General features: G+C 42.1%; 1 protein-coding gene across 4 annotated transcripts; it reads left to right on the top strand.

Moving 5' to 3' along the window:
* Positions 1-1962: 1962 nt before the first annotated feature.
* SERINC3 (serine incorporator 3) lies at positions 1963-20759 on the top strand. 4 transcript variants are annotated; one of them, XM_032604427.1, is made up of 11 exons: positions 1967-2119; positions 2554-2721; positions 7642-7803; positions 8641-8834; positions 10603-10682; positions 11340-11477; positions 11605-11774; positions 13157-13247; positions 14554-14734; positions 17145-17372; positions 18030-20759. In XM_032604427.1, exons 3-11 carry the CDS (start codon positions 7768-7770, stop codon positions 18166-18168), a joined length of 1257 nt encoding a protein of 418 aa, XP_032460318.1. In that variant the 5' UTR covers positions 1967-2119; positions 2554-2721; positions 7642-7767; the 3' UTR covers positions 18169-20759. The 4 variants fall into 4 exon arrangements, with proteins under 4 accessions (XP_032460319.1, XP_032460316.1, XP_032460318.1 ...); XM_032604426.1 differs by having other exon boundaries at positions 2089-2119; positions 2549-2721; positions 18030-20756; XM_032604428.1 differs by lacking the exons at positions 2554-2721; positions 18030-20759 and adding an exon at positions 14966-15021 and having other exon boundaries at positions 1963-2119; positions 17145-17310.
* The last annotated feature ends 618 nt before the right edge of the window (positions 20760-21377 follow it).

Here is a 21377-nt window from a genome sequence, read left to right on the forward strand (position 1 = left end):
GCCGCCCCCCCCACCCCATGCTCCCAGAACAGATGTTGCTGAGGGATTCTTACAGGAGGAGGTGGGAAATTGGAGCAGAGGATCTCAAAGATCCGCTCTCCCCCACCTCTGCCACCTAGACAAGGCACACTTAACCACTTAGGGTCAGAAACACTGAGAGAAGGGCAGGGTCCCACATTTGGGAGGACTAATGCTTGCAGGTCAGAAAGTGAAAAACCCTTCAACCGCTGGCTAGACCCATTGTTCCTCACTGAACATAAACAAGTGCTCACAGAATATAAACAAATATCAAACAAGGCCACTCTGTATTTGGAACAAGGCATAGACAAAGCCACTCAGGAACCAAAATATGACTCAATATCCTCCTCTTCTGACTAACATGAGTGGGTCCTGGTTCTTTTTCAGTGACAACTCTGGCGCTGCTTTAATTCTCCTACCTTCTGGATAAAAATTAAGATACCTGTTAACAGAATTGTCCCTGCTTCTTGACTGTGTCCAATTCAAGACTGTTCCCTACTTCCTTAAACCCCTCTTAGAGGTACCCAGCACAGACCCCAATCCTACAATAAGTTCTTCCCAACTCCCTCTTACCAAGATACCTCATGGTTTCTCTTAATGCATTCTCCCTTAACAAACAAGATAAATAACTCTAATTCATTTTGACTGTGGGCATGTTCCTGGTAGAATTTGATCACGGGCTTTATCACAGTCTTAGCTTTATTCTGCCCAGTCCAACAACACCCAGACAGGGAGAAGCAAGGATTTTAAGGGCTACCTGGAAGGTTCAGTGGTCCTGAAACAACCTGACTTGGGCAAGTAGTTTGGGGAGCAGAAAGAGAGAAGGGAATTAGGAAAGCTTGAGTAATTCTTCTTCCTCAGCCATCAACCCTTTCTGTGGCTTTAGGCAAACCATCTCACTTTGGGTCTTTCTCCATTTCTGTACAAGAAAAGATTTGAATCTATTTCTAAGGCATCTTCCAACCTAAATATTCTAGGATCCAAACTCTACAGGTTCTCATACTCCCAGGTAAATGTTCCCCTACACCAGTTATTTGTAGAACATTGTCATCATTGTTGCCATATCTACATACCACCTGTTGTTATGTAAGTAAATAATTTTTCAAAATTTTTTCTTTAAATGGACTCAGTTTTTACTTAAATTTACAAAGTAAAATTTACACCACTACTCAGTTTTTACTTAAATTTACAAAGTAAAATTTACACCACTGCTTAAAGGGAAATCAAGTACTGCTTGGTAGAAGTGGAAGAATTTCTACAAACACACATATACACAAACCCTAAAACAATGTTATTTAACTGTATATGTTGTTACCTTTTGATGAGATTTGGAAGCCTTTGCTCTGCTAAAAAGGGAGATAAGCAAATGTTAGAAAAATGTTAAATACATACCAGTCGCAAACACACTTTCTCTTTAGTTTGAAACAAGACTTTCTCACTCTGCCTTTCAGTGTTACTTAATGTCCTATATATACGTGCATCCTTACATCCTTTCGGTCACCCCAAACGGTTTATATATCCCACAGTTTAGGAAACAGTGCCCATCTTTTCTGCTTAACTTGGGCTCATCCTTCAGTTCTTAGACTTAATATAAATACCTCAGATTAAATATAAAGTCCTTCCAGGACTACTCCCTAACTGATTACCTTCTCCTTACATAGTAGGCATTAAATACACTTTTACTGAAAGAATATTTCCTCGTAATACTTTTTCATAGCAATTATCACAGTATGCCATGGTGCGTTTCTGTCCATTGTCAGTCTCTTCTTAACTTGGCCATAAATTCTTGTGCACTTCTGTACCCCAGATCTTGACAAAGTGGACCCCCAGGGAATGCAAACGAGATGAAGGAATAAACCCTGCTCTATTCCTGCAGCCTCCGGCCGGTTTAGCCCCGCCTCCTACCCCCAGCCCCGCCGAGGGCGGTGGGCGGGGCCACGCATGACGCAGGCCGCACGTTTCAGGCCTGAGAAACCGTTGCGTTTCTGAGGAGACGCCTCAACCCGCCGTTACTACAGCGCTAGGAGCTTCCGCCTCGGCCACTTCCATTACCCGCATCACCATGGGAGCAGTGCTGGGCGTCTTCTCCCTCGCCAGCTGGGTGAGTTCGGGGTCTGGTGTCTCCGTCGGTCCTGTGGTTTGGGGGAGGGCGATAAGGGCTCCCCAAGCGCAGACCCCGACGGGCCTGGCGCCCGGGGCCCGGGGTTTGGGGGTCCGGCCCTCGGCTGCAGAGGGTATCCGGGGGCGTCTAGGATAAAACCCGCGATGCCCTGCGATCAGGATCAGGCGGTTCGCCTTCTGTGATTGTGGAGGAACGTAAGAGGCCAGCCCTCCATTGTTTACAATTTTGATTGCCCCGCCCCGTGAGCCGTCCGGCCTCTGGGTTCCTCTGGAGCTGGAATGGGACCTGGGACTGAGCTCGGGCTCCCGGGGCCCGGGCTCTCTGGTTCATTTCCAAGCACCTTCTTAAGGTGGCGTCATTTATTTGAGCGGGGGTGGGTGGGGCTTGAATAATATTTTTATCCCCTAGCACAGGATTTGCCAAAGCTACAGTCTGTGGCAGAGGTGAGATTTTAACCGAGGCCTGTCTGCGGTTCTGGCGCAGTGGAAAGACGGCCTTGTGGATTATTATTCAGAATTGGAAGTCATGGCCTGAACATTTGGGGACCCTGTACAAGTCATTTCTTTCTGGTTTACCTTAAGGTGAGGACCGTCAGCCCAGTATTCCTCGCCTCAAGAGCTGTTGTGAGGATGAAGTGGATAAATAGGTTGAATCACTTTGTAGATTGTAAACGCCTTTTAAAAATTCCTTTTAAAAAAGGAATTTGGGGATCTATGGAAGAGGATACGATGAGTTCACTCATACACTCGGTTCCGAGGAGCATGATTCCTTAACTGCCACTACTTTTTCTTAGGGACAGAATGTATTTTCTATCCTTTAAGGTTGTTGATCTTAAATGAAAAGGGCAGTTGGTCTTTTAAGGGCCTAGGTTGTAGTGGCTCTCCAGTTTTTCAGCCTTGACCCAAAGTAAGAATAAATTTTACGTGCTTGATTTAATACACCCATTTAGACACACATTGAAATAATTCTTACCTTTGCTCCCTGCTGTACAATTTTTCTTTTCTATCCCATTAAAAAAAAAAATCCTGGTCAGTTGATTTTCTTTCTTTCTTTCTTTTTTTTTAACAGTTTACTAGTGGGTCAAACTCGCTGTTTACAAAATAGATTTAGAAAAAAATAGTTAAGAAGGACATTAATTAGGGCGAGAATTGGTAATTTGAAACTGGAAACACATTTTGGCTTTGATGTAAAGCTGAGATTTGAATTGATGCCATCAAAGCATTTCTACCTATAAATCATTTTTATATTTTATTAATTCCTTTTGTTCAAGAGGAACAGCAAGGAATTCAGTGTACCAGAGAATGGAATGAGTGAGGGGAAGAATAATAGAAAATGAAGTCAGAAAAGTAAAGGGAGCCAGATCACGTAGATACCCATTGGCCAATTTAAGGACGTTGGCTTTCACTCTTATGTGATTATGGGGATCCGTTACAGAAAAGAGGAATGATGTGATCTGACCAGTGTTTTAACAAGGTTGCTGTGTGGAGAACAGATGTTAGAAAAGGGTAAAGCAGTGTAGGGGAGGAAAAACTTCCATTCTCAATGGGTTAGTGGTTGGGGCCTGCGAATTAAACTGATAAAAGACAAATTAGCAAGAGAAAAAAAGAGTTCGTGTACTTGTGCAACCCACATACACGCAGGGGTTCTTAGTGTTGAATAACTCAAAGGGGTGGTTAGAATATAGGGCTTATTATATGCCTGACTTAATTGGGGTTAGGGTTCGGATTGGGTGGGGCAGAAAAGGGCTTCCATGGGAGTAACAAATAGGTTTCTTTAGGAAAGACAAATGGGTTTTTAGGAGAACAAACAGGAGATAAGAAAGTTTGTGATAGTACTCGTTTCCGTGAGTGCAGAGGCCTTTTACCTTCTTCGTGGCCATAAAACTTCCTTGGAGAGACAATTTATGACAGTTGCTGCTTTCAGTCAGATGAGAAAAGCTCTGAGAAGGCATTTTTTTCTGCTTCTTTTGAATCTCACATGTCTTCATCTGAAAATAATTTTTATACTAACTCAGGGTTCTGAATGGGTTGCTATAGCAGCGAGACAGGAGCTATTGCATTTAATCCAGGTGAGGGATGATAGTAGTGGCTTGGACCAACGTGATAGCTGAGGATACTATGAAAGTGGCCAGATTCTGGATACATTTTGAGGATAGAGCTGATGTGCTGACAAATGGAACGAGGGTTTTGGAAAAAGAGAAGGCATGGAGGATGACTCCAAGGTTTTTGGCCTTGGAGGAAGAGTATGGCAACAGGCAACAGTCACATACTCTTCCTTTGGCAACAGGAAGAGTATGTGACGCAACCTGGGTCCCTGGACTCCTTAATCAACAGAAATTGATAAGAGGCTAGAGGAGAATTTCAGCCAAGCAAGAGAGAGAAAACAAGTAACAGATGGGGGAACTGGTTCCTTAAATGGGATATGGGTAGGGGCGGATCAGTGGGTTGAACGAGAGGTGTGGCTTAGGTAATCTGCTCTCCCCCGTGGTGGGGCTCTGTGCAGGGATCCTGCACGGTACCCTGCTATTTTTCTGTGCACCTCAGAAGTGGCAGTTGGTTTGTGGCTGTTTTGTATCTTACTGTTCATGTGTGCAGTTATTTTTTTTTATTTATTTTTTTTTTTTGCGGTACGCGGGCCTCTCACTGTTGTGGCCTCTCCCGTTGCGGAGCACAGGCTCCGGACGCGCAGGCTCAGCGGCCATGGCTCACGGGCCCAGCCGCTCCGCGGCATGTGGGATCTTCCCGGACCGGGGCACAAACCCGTGTCCCCTGCATCGGCAGGCGGACTCTCAGCCACTGCGCCACCAGAGAAGCCCTTGTGTGCAGTTATTTTGAGTTCCTTATAGTTTCTTTGTGTTCTGTTGCTCAAGGGTTAGTCCAGGTGCAAAGCACTCAGGTAAAGGGTCCCAGGTTCCAGCCTCTCTCAAATAGAGTTGTTTACTGAGAGGGAGAAGTGACATAACATGGAGTAGGACAAGTTTGTTCCACAGATTGAGTACCTACTGTGTAAAGGCGCAAGAGATATAACACTAGGTGGGCCCCCCTCAAGGTACAAGATGTAAACAAGTAAGTAGGTGTATTGGTTTGCCAGGGCCTCATAACAAAGTACCACAGAATGGGTGACTTAAATTACAGAAATTTATTGTCTCATGGTTTTAGAGGCTAGAAGTCTGAGATTAAGGTGTCAGCAGGGTTGGTTCCCTCTGAGGGTGGTGAGGTAGACTCTGTTCCAGGCCTCTTCCCCAGTTCCTGGGGGTTTGGTAGCCATCTTTGCTGTTCCTTTGCCTTGCCAGTCTCTGCCTTCATCTTCACATGATGTTCTCCCTGTGATGCATGTCTGTGTCCAGATTTCTCCATTTTATGACATCTGCCGTGTTTGATTAGGGGCCCACTCTTCTCCAGTATAACATCATTTTACCTAATTACATCTGCAGCAACCCTGTTTCCAAAGAAGGTCACATGCTGAGGTACTGGGGATTAGGACTTAAAACCTACGAATTTTGGAGGACACAATTCAACCTATAGCAAACAGTAGGCAACTATCATTAGTTTATTTAATTGGCTGGGGGGAAAAAATAGCTAAAGGGAGTCAGGAGTGTGAGACTACAGACAAAATAAACCCGAAGCAATTAGTGTCATCGTTTTCAGGTGTAAAATGTCTGTATTTCTATCTGCGACCAGATACAGACTTCTGTTACAGTCTTTTGACCCAGATTGTAGTTAAGAATTGGAGATGAGCCTGGGTGGTCAATTCCCCATGGCTGTTTTGATTATGGATATTAATGGTTACCTTGATATTACAGAGCCCCTGCTATGAAAGGCAGTGTGCTAGGTGCTATGTATTCCTGACATTATCTCATAAAGATGATTACTGGGACCATATACTGTAAAACCAGAATCCCCCAGCGTTGCATCTGCTGCTTCCGCTGATGATTCTGAACTAGCCTGTCCTTGTAATGTGACTTCATAGCATCACCTATCAAAGCAATTCAGGTGGTTTCCTAATCAAGCGTATAGAAGAATGTGACTCAGAGTATGTCCTCTCATCTGGAATGTTCATTAGGAGAATTTAGCTGACCAAAGATCCAGGTTACTTTTTTTGCTTTAATTGAGGTAAAATTCACATTACATAAAATTAACTATTTTAAAGTGACATTCAGTGACATTTAGTATATTCACAGTGTTGGGCTATCATCACACCTGTCTGATTCCAGAACATTTTCATCACCCCAAAGACAAACTCGATTTCTGTTTAGCAGTCTACTCTCTTCTCCCCACTCCCTCCAGCCTCTGGAAACCACTAATCTGCTTTCTATCTCTGGATTTACCTATTCTGGATATTTCATATGAATGAAATCATACAATATGTGACCTTTTGTGTCTGGCTTCTTTCACTTAGCATGATGTTTTCTAGGCTCACCTATGTTGTACCAGCTATCGGTACTTCATTTTTATGGCCAAATAACATTCCATTTTGCGGGTATACCACATTTTACTTATCCATTCATCAGTTGATGGACATTTGGGTTGTTTCTGCCTTTTGACAATTGTAGATGGTGCTACCTTGAACATTCATATACAAGTTTTTGTTTGAATACCTGTTTCAGTTTTTTTGGGTGTATATGTAAGAGTGTAGTTACTGGGCCATATGATAATTCTATGTTTGACTTTGAGGAATCTCCAGGTTACTTTTTTATTTTTTTAATAAATTTATTTATTTATTTTTGGCTGTGTTGTGTCTTCATTGCTGTGCGTAGGCCTTCTTTAGTTGAGGTGAGCAGGGCTACTCTTCGTTGTGGTGTGCGGGCTTCTCATTGCCATGGCTTCTCTTGGTGTAGAGCACAGGCTCTAGGCACATGGGCTTCAGTAGTTGTGGCACGCGGGCTCAGTAGTTGTGGCTCGCAGGCTCTAGAGCGCAGGCTCAGCAGTTGTGGCGCACAGGCTTAGTTGCTCCGCAGCATGTGGGATCTTCCCAGACCAAGGCTCGAACTCCAGGTTACTCTTGAATGGAGCCAAATGTCTCTTGCTTTCATTATTTATAAGGGTTTCCATGTAATGTTGCCTTATGCTGTAATATCAGATTTGGTAGCTAGGATTCCCAGAAAACAGCAAGTGGAGTTAGTTTCTATTTTTCTCAGTATTAAGATATATTGTTTTTAAATAAAATATGCTGTCTGTGAGAACATAACCAACATTTATTGGGCTTTTACGGTGTTTTAGGCATTGTGTTGAGTGCTCATTTAATATAGCAATGTCTGAGGGAGGAAGATTCAGTTATTGACTTTAATTTACAGATGGAGAAATAAGCTTGCATTATGTAACTTGTTGAGGTAAAGTGGCAGAAATAATATCAACTCCAGAGCCCATGCTTTTAACCACTTCCTCCCACCTATAGTTCTCAGTTAAAACTTTCAAAGCCTGGTTGGCCTCATCTTCTGTTCTGGATGTCACAAAGGAGTCCACTGAAGGAGGTCTCAAATGGTGATGATATGCTTATTACAGGTTCCATGCCTTTGCGGTGGTGCATCATGTTTGCTGTGTAGCTGCTGTCCCAACAGTAAGAATTCCACTGTGACTCGCCTCATCTATGCTTTCATCCTCTTCCTGGGCACTATTGTATGTTGTATCATGTTTCATGAAGGGATGGAAACTCAGCTGAAGAAGGTAAGTAGAGGTAACCGTAACCTTATTTAACGTAGTGGTTTTTATTATTTTTATATTTTGTAGAGTTTTATTTGTAATTAGTACTTATTTCTTCACTGTTGTGAAAGTCAAGTTCGTTGGATTTGTTGGGATTTTAAATTTTGGTCATAGTCAAGACACAGAATATAAAGGTATCAGTCTTTTCCCAAAGTAAAGGTAGTCAGAATGAACATCTTTAGTCTAACAGCTTTGGGAAAGATATTAAAAGAGTGGCCCTGAAACTTTATCTTTTCTTGTATGTTTAGTTTTAAACATTTAAACTAGACTAGCCCTTCACCTTCGGAAGGAGTGGGTCGTAGCATGAAAACTCATGGGAAAATGGGAGATAACCTCATCCACAGGTAAGGGCCAAAAAGAGAGCACTCAGGACTTCCCTGGTAGTCCAGTGGTTAAGAATCCACCTTCCAATGCAGGGGACGCGGGTTTGATCCCTGGTCGGGGAAGTAAGATCCCACGTGCCATGGAGCAACTAAGCCTGCGGGGCTGCAGCAAAGAGACTGCACACTGCAATGAAAGATCCCCTGTGCTGCAACTAAGAGCCAACGTAGCCAATAAATAAATAAATAAAATATTGAAAAGAGAGAGAGAGAGCTCTTGCCTTTTATTTTCCAAATGCAACTTGTTTATACTATTTGGTGACAAGATTGTAAGTGAATTGGAAGGCAAAGAGAAAAGTCCCACAGGAGAGTCTTGCAGTTGTTTAAGTGGTCAGTTTTAAAAATCCAGGCTTTCCTGTTGTGGAATAGAATCTCTCTTTAAATGTGGATATTCCCGTAACATTAAAATTGTTTTTTCCAGATTCCTGGATTCTGTGATGAAGGACTTAAAACCAAGGTGGCTGATACAATCCTGGATAAACATTGTGATGTGCTGGTTCGTTATAAAGCCGTATATCGAATCAACTTTGCCTTGGCCGTCTTTTTCTTTGCCTTCTTTCTGCTCATGTTAAAAGTGAAAACGAGTAAAGATCCCAGAGCAGCGATACACAATGGGTTTGTAGGAATTATTTATTATTAACTTGTTATGTTATGATGTGCATCCTCCCCTTCAGCAGTTAATGTTGCCATTTTGATGAAAGCAGTAGAGTATGTAAATCAGTGGCCCAGTTGTATTTCCGACCTACTCTACATGGGAAGTTGTTCCAACGTCATTTTCAGTTGGAGCCCTGCAGCATGGAAGAGGTGGAGTGGACAAGGAGAATCTTGTCTTTTTCCTGTATTTTTTAAAAATACTTTGCTTAAAGTGCCTAGATTTTTATGGAACACCTGTGAAACAGTTCAAGCGTTGTACTAAGCACTACACACACACACACACACACACACACACACACATTTTTTCTTTCTGTTGTTAAAAGAGAAACATTTACCTGATATATATAAACAGTATACAGAAAGATAAATAGTGAATATATTTGGGCCCCTGATTCACATATTCTGTCGCTTCCAATTCCTGATCCCCGGTTCCCCATTCCAGGGAGGCTAAATAAATTGCCTAAGATGTCTCAGCTAGTGAGGGTTGGAGCTAGGATTGAAACTCAAGTCTGTCCAGCTCCAAAGCTGCTTTCTTTACACTCTGCCATATAAGGCAGTCTTTAAAGATTGACTGAAAGCCAGGTTTGGTCCTGGCTTTGCCAGTGATGAACTGTGTGATTGTGGGCAAGGCATTTATGTCCAATCGCCTGACGTGCAGCAAGCCAACCTGAGATGCTGAGGTTTGCAGCAGGGACGGGAAGACAGACCTCAGATCCGCCTCCCCGAAGGTGAGAGGCTTTAGTTATTTATGGGATAGAGAAGCAGAGTAGTCTTAGGTTTGGGGAAAGGGAATTGGAGGTAAGGAAAAGGTGAGGTCATCAGTGTTCTGCACAGGTGTATCTGAATTACATGCTTCTTAATAGGATGCGTGTTCAAAGTGGAGATGCTTAGCATAATCTGAGGGTAGAGTTTTTGGCACTCTGACATCAAAAGGATCATTCATTTTTGGCACTGACATCAAAAGGGTTATTCATTGCACATCTGTGCAGGCCCTGTCTTAGGGTCAGTGGTCCCAACCAGTCTTAGGCAGCTTGAACTGGAGAAAAACTAACTCCCAGTTCTGAAAAACAGCTTAAGCCCCCGTTACTATAGTGACCCACAAGTCAGAGGCACGTTATCTATAGGGGTAGTTAAAAAAGAGTCTTGTGGTATATTATCTAGGCCATATGAAGGTTGGAGGGTATGAAATTTGAAAAAAAAAAATTACGATGAGCCTTTTGAAGGCAAGGCTGCAAGCGGGGGTGGTTCTTTGACCAGCTGTTCCCTTAGCACTGTTGTGTAAGGCAAGCTCAAGAATTTCTGTTGGGCACCAGTGTCTGTTAACTATGGGGCATGGTTTCAGGATGGGTTTTTTAACACTATGGGGCATGGTTTTACCATGTTGTAAAAGAAGGATTTGGTGATTCACTTTCCCCCAGATCTAAGTTGATTGCTTTATATTTAGCTAACATCGTTAGTTTAGAATGCTCCAGAATTCTAGAAAAAGTGCTAAAAGTAGGGAAATAACATGTTTCTTTCTTGTGAATGTGCATGATTTGGTCTCTGTGCTAACGTTTGTCCTTAAATTGTGTGAAGTATTGAGTGAAGTAGTTTCATGTCAAATGAAGAAATAAGCCTAATCATGTTGGAAGTGGCTAGTAAGGCTTTATTTTTGCCTTTTAGAAATTCATTTTTCTCAGTGAAAGGGCAAAAATTAGCATTTCAGAAGTGTACTTTTATATTTTAATAGGTTTTGGTTCTTCAAAATTGCTGCCATTGTTGGTATCATGGTTGGATCTTTCTATATCCCTGGGGGCCACTTCACCACAGGTATGGTTCACTATTAGGGGGGTCAATTATAATATATACAAACGCTACAAATGATTTTGTTAAAGCTACATTTTCATTACTGATTTTTGCAGAACTGGTAATTAAATGAGATGGTGTCCAATTACCATGACTTGGTACTAATATTAAGATATTAATTGATTGATTAAAGCCGGGAGGCATTCAGCCCACTTCTCAGCTGTTCTGGAACCATATGTTCATTTGCCAATATTTTAATAGTTTCTCTTCTCACTTGGTAATACCACGTTAATCGGAGAGCTTGTCAACGTAAGGACTTGTAACCATGTGTTCCACTATTCCTGTCTTAACCTGCTTCCTTATCGTGACATCTGTGGATTTCCACTGTGATTTTTATCCCTGTAAGTAAGCGAAAGGGCTTATATCTTTTCCATTTGGAATGTCAGACCCTAGGCTCCCCTTGGCGCAAGCTAGAACAAGTTTTAAAAGGTCTGAAACCCAACAGAACACTTCTCAGAGAATGCCTTTGAGTTTGGAATTGCAATAATCTTGCTGTACTGCTGGAGACAGTGTCTTTATTACCTCTCTATTACTTGAATTGAAATCTTTTTAGAATGTTGGACAGTAACATTCTGAAATGTTGCTCCTATGGTGAAGAGTAACTGTGCTTTTGGTTTGTAGCCTGGTTTTTTATTGGCATGGTGGGGGCTGCCTTCTTCATCCTCATCCAGCTGGTGCTGTTGGTGGACTTTGCTCACTCTTGGAATGAATCATGGGTAAATCGAATGGAAGAAGGGAACCCAAGGTGCTGGTATGCGGGTAGGTATCTAAACCCCTATGAGAGCCATACTGCATTATGCTACGTTAAATAGGGTGAAAACTGGTCCTCGTTAGTATAAGAGTTTGTTATGACTGTGGGCATTCATGTTTGTTTTCTTTTTTCTAGCTTTACTGTCTGTCACAAGCATGTTTTATATCCTGTCAATCATCTCTGTCGTATTGCTCTACACATACTACACCAAACCAGATGGCTGCACAGAAAACAAGTTCTTCATCAGTTTTAATCTGATCCTTTGCATTGTGGTTTCTATTATGTCAATCCATCCAAAAATTCAGGTATGGTTGTGATTTCTGCTTCTTCCTCCTGTGAAGGATTTTTAATTAATGCTAAACTTGAAACCTAGGTAACCTGTTGTATGAATTTATGTCCAAGTTTATCTACTTGGTAAACATTTTTCTACTTCAACACGATAAAGTCTTCTTAATTATAACTTAATCACTCTAAAATGTGCCATTGAGGGCCAGTAAATGAATAATTTCCCTATTATTTAAGAAAAAAATCTATGTAACTTGAGAATTTATCATTCTTATAAAATTGTTTATATCGTGAGAATGATTCTTAGGAATCTTTAGCAAAGATATTGTAGGGGAATTCAACTAGAAAAAATAATTGATTTTAATATTTAAAACAGAACTCATGCTCCTGAGTTTCCTCATTTAAATACAATATTTTTAAAATTCAGATATGAATTTAGGTATGAAAAGAACATCTAGACATCACCTCTCCTTTTTTATTTTTATTATTTTTATTTTTATTTTTTGCGGTACGCGGGCCTCTCACTGTTGTGGCCCTTCCCCTTGCGGAGCACAGGTTCCGGACGCGCAGGCTCAGCGGCCATGGCTCACGGGCCCAGCCGCTCTGTGGCATGTGGGATCCTCCCGGACCTGGGCACGAACCCGTGTCCCCTGCATCTGCAGGCTGACTTCCAACCACTGCGCCACCAGGGAAGCCCTCTCCTTTATTTAAAAAAAAAAAAAGTTATTTTATTTTTGGCTGTGTTGGGTCTTTGTTGCTGGGCGCGGGCTTTCTCTGGTTGCGGCGAGCGGGGGCTACTCTTCGTTGCGGTGCGCGGGCTTCTCATTGCGGTGGCTTCTCTTGTTGCGGAACACCGGCTCTAGGCGTGTGGGCTTCAGTTGTTGTGGCTCGCGGGCTCTAGAGCACAGACCCAGTAGTTGTGGCGCACGGGCTTAGTTGCTCCACGGCATGTGGGATCTTACCGGACCAGGGCTCGAACCTGTGTCCCCTGCATTGGCAGGCAGATTCTTAACCACTGCGCCACCAGGGAAGCCCACCTCTCCTTTTAAAAGTGAGAAAACCGAAGTTCCAGAGAGGTGATGGGTCACCAAGCTAGCCAGTGGCAAAGCTTAGCTTAGAGTTCACTATACCAAGGAACTAGTAGTAAATCTAAGCCTTTGTATGATATACAGGAATTTCCAGGATTATGAAATGCCTGAGAACCAGTAGTACATGCCTCCTCTTTCTTGGTTCTTTTTCAAGCTAACTCAAAACTGAAAGGTTACTTGTCATCTTTCAACTGTCAAGCAGAATTAGAAGGTTCTCAATTAATAACAATTTAGTGGGTCCCAGGAAGTATGCTGGGTTTTAGAAATTCAGCCCTTGCAATTCCTATGGCATTGTTTTCTTTTTGATTCTGTAGGAACACCAGCCTCGTTCTGGCCTCCTGCAGTCCTCTATCATCACCCTCTACACCATGTACCTCACATGGTCAGCCATGTCCAATGAACCTGGTAAGGGAGTTTTAATAACGCATTCACTTGGTGAAAAGAAAGTAAGAAATGAGAATTTCCCTGGAAGCCCGGTGGTTAGGACTCCATGCTTTCACTTCTGTGGGTCTGGGTTTGATCCCTAGTCGGCAAACTAAGATTCCACAAGCCGCGCCACGCAGCCAGAAAAAAAAAGAAAAAGAAAAAAGAAAGTAAGAAATTACTCCTTTGGTGGGTGCAGAAACTAGAGCTGGAGCAAATGTCAGACAAACAAATGAACAGACAAAAAACTTCACTTAAATGTACAGTGTCCACGGTATTTACCTTTCAGGTTTTATTCTCCATGTCTATTCATAGCTCTTCAGAGCTGACAGCCTAAAGGACCACAGTCCTTTATATAGTCCAGGCTTTTCCCTGGACTAAGTCAAATTAGTTAAGAGTTGAACAAGGCAACATTGTTTTGGCCCTTTGTAGAATTACTTTAATTGAGTGTTACTTTGGTGGTACGGGCTGCAGAAGAAACAGCTGCAGGGAATCTCCTTTTGTAGATCTTATGGGATTGTTTCTCAGTGGGGGTATTTTATGGACTCCTTTTCAAGGAAAACCATTATTTCAGACCATTCAGTGATGACTCAACTTATTTTTATTGTATTCCTATGTAACTATGTAGAAAAAAAACTAGGGATAAACTCCTTGTGCTTTTTTTTTTTTTTGCTAACCAGGCCAAGTTTATTGAATCTAGCCTTATTTTGCAAACAAATTAGTTTTTTTTTAAGTTTTTATTTTATATTGGAGTATAGTTGATTAGCAATGTTGTGATAGTTTCAGGTGTACAGCAAAGTGATTCAGTTATACATTTTCCCATTTAGGTTGTTATATAATATTGAGTAGAATGTCCTGTGCTATACAGTAGGTCATTGTTGATTATCCATTTTAAATATAGCAGTGTGTACATGTCAATCCCAACCTCCCTAACTATCCCTTCCCCCCGGTAATCATAAGTTTGTTTTCTAAGTCTGTGTAAACTTGTGCTTTAAACACAGCTACAGAGCCAAAAAGACTTGCCAGTTAAATTTCAAACCCAGTGAAATCAAGATTGACATTTATGATATTTGACAAATACTTTGTTGTTGTAGTTTCATTTCCTTTTTTCTAAAACTAAGTCTCTGGTTGCAACACAGATGCGTTACTGACTGCCCAGTTGCAGGTTCTTTGAAGTGTAGCATTCCCATGTTTTAAATCACGAATGAGTGATGTATAGCACACCCCTCAAATCCTTTTGGACCAAGATGAGTTATACCAAAAGATATAAACGGTTTTTCATTTTCAGATCATTCCTGCAACCCTGGCCTATTGAGCATCATTATGCACATGACCTCACCAACCTTGGCTCCTGCAAATGCAACTGCTCTTGCCCCTACTCCTGCTGCACCGTCGCAGAGTGGGCCTTCTCTGAATAAAGAGAACTTTATTGGGCTGGTCGTCTTTGTTCTCTCCCTTTTGTATTCTAGGTAAGTTTAAAAGTACTTAGGACAAGATTCTTATGAAGGTTAGTAACAGAGTGAAGAAGCTATTTTGCTTTCAAAAAACAGTGAGAAGAATTACAAAAATTTAACTCTTCCTTATTAAAGTCATTGACTTGCTTCAGTTACCTTGCTGTGTACACTTCTTTAAGTTCAGTAAATCCTCTCATCAAATAATTCCTCCCAGGCTTACTAACAGATATGTTCTCCTTTGTATAGGAGGAAAAAGCCTTTACCTGACCCTGGATCAGCTAGAATACTGGCTCTGAAAATTGGTTGGCTTATCTTTTTTTAAAACAATCTTTATTTTCTGATCACTGTTACACATGAAATGTTAGTCTGTAGTTAATCCAGGACACCAGATATAACCTGTGTTAGCAGTATTCACTCATTCTCCCACCCATTTTTATTGATATTGTCTTTATAAGTGCATGTTACTTTAATAACTTTAAAATATGAAATAATAAAAATGGGCAAGGATATATTTATATAAATTAATAGCTTAAGTGAGAACAGTAGGAAACGAAATGGTCCTCCCTCTAAATTTACCTCTTCTATGATTAACATTTTGATACATATTATTTCAGGCTTTTTTCCTTTGCTTATACTTACTGTCTATTGACCTATCTGTATCTATATAATTATGCATATTTTTATAAATAGTTACATAATTTTATTTATATCACTTGATATCTAATTTTTTCAAAATAAATTGGGAGCGGGCTTCCCTGGTGGCACAGTGGTTGAGAGTCTGCCTGCTGATGCAGGGGACACGGGTTCGTGCCCAGGTCCGGGAGGATCCCACATGCCGTGGAGCGGCTAGGCCTGTGAGCCATGGCCGCTGAGCCTGCACGTCCGGAGCCTGTGCTCTGCAACAGGAGAGGCCACAACAGTGAGAGGCCTGCGTACCACAAAAAAATAAATAAATAAATAAATTGGGAGCATTCTATATAACAGTATATATACTGTTCTGAAATGCCTATGAATTTGTCATAATTTGGACAGCTTTGCACATAATGTGTAGATTTATCCTTTTTTCTTTTTTTAATGATTGCTTAAAATATGGGTTGGCAGATAACAGCCCTTTGGACTGGCTTCCTGTTTTTGTAAATAAAGTTTTATTGTCATACAGCTATGTTCATTTGTTTTCATACTGTCTGTGACTGTTTTTGTTTGTTTTCCTTTGATTCTTGATCTTGGGGGCAAAGCTTTTAGTCTTTCACTGTTAAGTATGATGTTAGCCCTGACTGTTTGTTTGTTTGTTTGTTTTTGCGGTATGGGCCTCTCACTGCTGCGGCCCCTCCCGTTGCGGAGCACAGGCTCCGGATGCGCAGGCTCAGCGGCCATGGCTCACGGGCCCAGCCACTCCGTGGCATGTGGGATCTTCCCAGGCTGGGGCACGAACCCGTGTCCCCTGCATCGGCAGGCGGACTCTCAACCACTGCGCCACTGGGGAAGCCCAGCCCTGACTTTTTGATAGATGCCCTTTATCAGTTTGAGGATGTTCTTCTCTATTTCTATTTTGAGTTTTTATCATGAAAAAAATATCAGATTTTTGTAAAATGCTTTCTCTTTGTCTGTTGAGATGTTCATGTGGGTTTTGTCCTTTATTTGTATGTACTTTTTAATTCAGCCATTTAACAAACTTTTAGTGAATATCTGCTGTGTACTAGAAATGCATAGATGACTAAGGTCATTGTTGTCAAAAAGTTCTATGAATAGCAAGGAAGACAGGAACAGTAAGTGATATAGCAGAAGGAAGAGTAAGGAGCTGTGGGAATTTAATCCAGCCTAGTGATAGGGTGATGCCAGGGAAGACCTCCTAGAGGGCACAGCATGATCAGAGAATTTAAAGGGTGATTAAGTTAGCTGGGAGAAGTTGGGGAGTGCATTCCAAGCAAAGGAGAGAGGTACTTGTGAAGTCCTGGAAGCAGACATTGAGAGCATAGTATGTTTTGGGAAACTCCTAGGTAGTTAAACCCTCAAATTGTAACTGATGAGAGTACTGTCTCTGTCTTGTGATGACAGGCATTTAAGCAAACCCTTCAGAAGCCCTTCGGTCCCCAAAGCAGGAACAGTTCAGAAATAACCTTCATGTGTATAGACCAGTGACAGCATTTCGTGTTCATGGCCCCTTTCTTTTTTTTTTTTTTTTTTTTTTTTTGCGGTATGCGGGCCTCACACTGTTGTGGCCTCTCCTGTTGCGGAGCACAGCCTCCGGACGCACAGGCTCAGCGGCCATGGCTCATGGGCCCGGCCGCTCCGCGGCATGTGGGATCTTCCCGGACCGGGGCACGAACCCATGTCCCCTGCATCGGCAGGCGGACTCTCAACCACTGCGCCACCAGGGAAGCCCAATGGCCCCTTTCTGACTTACCTTCTTGGGGTCACTCTCCAGCATCCGCAATGCCAGCAATAGCCAAGTAAGTAAGCTGACCCTGTCAGGAAGTGACAGCGTGATCCTCCGTGATACGACTGCCAATGGCGCCAGCGATGAGGAAGATGGACGGCCTCGGCGGGCTGTGGACAACGAGCGAGAGGGCGTGCAGTACAACTACTCCATATTCCACCTCATGCTCTGCTCGGCTTCCTTGTACATCATGATGACCCTGACCAACTGGTACAGGTAGGAGGCAGAGAGAGAGAGAGAGAATCGAGGGAAAAACACTTAGCCCCTCGGGGTTGCCTGTAAAGTCTCCATCCATTGTCCTGACTTCAGAATCCCCTTTCTTTACCCTTATAATGAAGTTGTGTTCAGTGCTCTTTTCTGAAATACTTTTGACTTTTTCTCCTCTTGCATTTGAAATCCAGTTGGAATTCTTACAGTGAAAATCACGGGAAGCCCTTCCAAACTTGAGTTACTTGAGAGAGAAAATCATGACATTAAGTGAGCTGACTTGTCTTTGTTCCCTGATTTTTCTCTGTCTAGAGATGTCCGTATAGAGTATTCTGATCAAAGTAATCATGTGGTAAGGAAGGAGAGTTTCAGGGAGGTCGTTTCAATCTAGACTTTGACCAATATGTAGAAGAGCTAGATGTTCCTGAAGAACTTTTTGCAAGGAATAGTCATGGTTCTTCATGCAGGCAAGAAGATAAAAGCTGTTTGAGAGGCAGAGTCCCCTGCTCATAAAAACTAAAAATCACAGCTTTCTCAAGTCTCTTCTAGAAACTTACTAGGGAGTCGTGTCAGTCGAATTTCACTGGAGCATTTCTTAGCTTTTGCTGAGGGGCTGCTGAATGCTGAAATTGGGCTCCTTTACCTACCTCTCTGCTGTTTTCTTAGCCCTGATGCAAACTTCCAGACCATGACCAGCAAGTGGCCAGCTGTGTGGGTCAAGATCAGTTCCAGCTGGGTCTGCCTCCTCCTCTACGTCTGGACCCTTGTGGCTCCGCTCGTCCTCACCAGTCGAGACTTCAGCTGAAGCTCTGAGTGCCAAGGACACACTGAAATTCATAAAGGTCTCCTTTGCTGAAAGCTCACATCCCTTTTACTTTTGCTTCAACTAATATATTAAGCAAACTCTCTGCAAATAAGACTATATCCAGGTTGATATCAGAGGGCAAGAGTGAATGATGCTTGATGCAGGATCAGGACTTTTCGTTATATCTATATTGTGTTTATTTGTAAGGATATAGAGTAAAAGGAACGTTTTGCCTTTTAAAGTGAATACAGCTGTGCTGTGAAGAGAGTTCTTTTTTAAGACTTACAGGTTCCTACAACTTTGATTTAACATGTAAGACAGAAAAATGTTGGATATTTGAGGCCGTCGTTAATATATTTCTATTGCAAAATCTTTAAAAAGCATAGTAATTATAATAATGCATTTCTATGACAGTTTTCTTCTGTGAAAGTCTTGTGTGAAACAGCCTCTTTGTTCAGTCCTTAAACTCATAGTGCTTGGGGAGAGGAGTACATGTGTGGGTCTTGCCCCAGAAAGGGGTTGCTAGTATGGCTACTGTTTCTATATCTTGAATTTTTTCATTTACTTTTTTTTTTAATACTACAGTCTTGATGCTGCTTGATTTAAGCCTGTGGCTTTGCCAGAAATGTTAATTTCAATTAAATGCTTTGTAGGTTTGGTTAAACTGAAGATTCACTTGGGAAAACCGTGCAACTTTAGTCTATGTAATTATCTTGCTATGAGTATGTAAAAGTATAATGCATGTGAATTTATTATTTGCACTATAAAGATATTTGATTAAAATAGAAAGACAAGCTTTTAAGGCCCTTTCTTTAACAGCTTTTATCAGTTAGCAGCCATTCTATGTTTTTCTTTTTTTTTGGACATATGGACAGTCAGGTTTATAAATCATCTTGCAGAATGCTCCTGTTCCTTCTAAAACTTAAGGTTTGGCTGGTGAGTAGAGTCTTGAACTCATTTGGAAATGGTACTAAATATCTTTTCTGGGCAAGACACTTGGGTAGATGAGAGAGAAGGTCAGCACTGTCGGGAAGCTTCTTCGGGAGAGGCAGCACACAGGGCGGTAGAATAGAACAGTTCACTCAGGGAAGATTTACTGCGCGTTCTGTACCAGGCCCGGTCAGGTTCTGGGATGCACCTTTAAACATGACAGACAGCGGCTCTGCCATCTTGGACTTAGAGTTTCGAGGAGGGTATAATGAGCTGACAGGTAGTACAACGTGTTGTGATTAGTGCTGTGATTTAGGAATTGCAGAGAACTCAAAGTAGAGGTGCTAGGTTGGGGTGTCATGGTAGGCTTCTTGGAAAAAGTGTTGTCTAAGCCAAGAAATGTTAGGAGTTAGCTAATAAAAGAGAAATGGGGAAGTGGAATGGCATTGCTGAAGGGTAGACTAAACGGTATGTTAAGGGTAGGGAGATTAAAAAAAAAAAAAGCATGTTCAGTGAAGCTGTAAAGGGGAGAAGTGGGCAGGGACTAGGTCACGAAGGGCTTTGTAAACCACATTGAAGAGTTTGGACCTTATGCGAGGGCAACAGGGAACATATTCACATATTCAGAGTGACATGGATGAATGATGTCTTCAGTCACTGTGGCTGATATATGGAGAATGGATTTAGGGACATGAGACCAGGGGCAGTCCATATAATAAGATTTGAAACAAAGAAGTCAAAGTGAGGATGGAGAGAAACTGACAGCTGAGAGCTACTGAGTAATTAAAAATTTTAACTTGGCAATTGATTAGCTACGGGGGAAAGGTAGATTCCTGAGTGACGCTGGTTTAATCACCTGAGTGTATGGTGGTTCCGTTTATATGGTGAGAAAAACCGGAAGGGGAGGAACAATTTGCCCTAGAAGAAAGATGGGAGGTGGTCCCTCAAGGTGGCTAAGAGTCAGACTGTTTAGGTTTGCAAACAAGCTTTTGTCATTTTCTATCAGTCAGACTGGTCAGTTAATACTTACTGAGTATATACTATGCTTTATGACCTTGGGCAAATGACAAGCTGTCTGGGCCTCAGTGTTTCCTTTGTTTGGAAGTTTATCTTAGCACAAAAGATTGTTTAGGGAGTAAAACTACTTTGCAAAGTGCTTAACCCATTTTAAGCACATCTGGTGGTAGCTGCTAATCTCCGTGTGGGGCTAATATGAGACTGGACAATAGTCAAAGGTCGGAGATATTCAGCCATAATCTTGCGGAGGTTAGATTTGAGGTGTTCTTACAGAATTAAACAGATGGGACATAGAGGGGACAGTATCAGTTGAGCTGTAGGTGAGGGGTCAAGAAACAGGGCTTGATATGAAGTGTTGGAACCGCCACCATTTAAACCAGTACCTTATGCCGTGGTTCAGAGATAAAGTTGCCAGGGATTTGGGGGGCAGTTCGGGGAGGTGTCGCCCGTTACTTTGCCATTGAAATGCAATCACCTCATTTTCTTTAAAGCAGGGCCAGCCAGTTTAAGACTTTTAAAGGTCCTGAACTTCCAGAACATTACCGTGTACCATCCCCCACCTTATGTCCTTTAAGGTAAAAGCAATACTAAACTGTAAAGTAAATGTAACAAAGTCCAATAAAGGTTTTATTTTTTTCTCATGATGATAACTTTGATATTAATTTGAAATAACAAATTCTCTTTAAAAACGAGAGGGCAGTGTCCCTGCTTTGCTTGGTTATACCCTAAGAATAAGTTAAAGTTGGCCTGTTGCTAGGACACCTAGTAGTTTACTCAAGACTCAAGTACACGTTGAGTGCTGAATTATACACATGCATAAAAAAATGTCAGTATTTTCGGTAAGCCCAGGATTATACTAGAAAGCAAGGGAGTATTGAATCCTCAGACCTCATGGTGTTATCCCATTCCAGAAGAGTCACCTGGTGTCTTATCACCATGAACAGGCCTCTCTGTCCCCCGCTGTTGCAGATTGGGGTCCCTGGCTTTGAGGTCAGCAGTGTGCTCTAGGAATTCATCAAAGGCAACATCGTGGCTGCCAATTACATGCTTAGAGCTGGGAGAAAGCTTATAGGCCCTTGTTGGATTTCCCTGTCTGGGTTGTTCTTGCTAGGTACTCAGTTGGATGGGAAATAAAACTCTTGACAACCAAAGATACTCCCAAAGAACGGCCATAGACCTGGTTTTCAGTGCTTTTTGATGTTCTGGACCAAACCATGACTGAGGCCTAATTTAAACCAGGAGAGCTTTTTCATCCATTCCAA

Source organism: Phocoena sinus, chromosome 15 (assembly GCF_008692025.1).
Source record: "Phocoena sinus isolate mPhoSin1 chromosome 15, mPhoSin1.pri, whole genome shotgun sequence".
NCBI lineage: Eukaryota > Metazoa > Chordata > Mammalia > Artiodactyla > Phocoenidae > Phocoena > Phocoena sinus.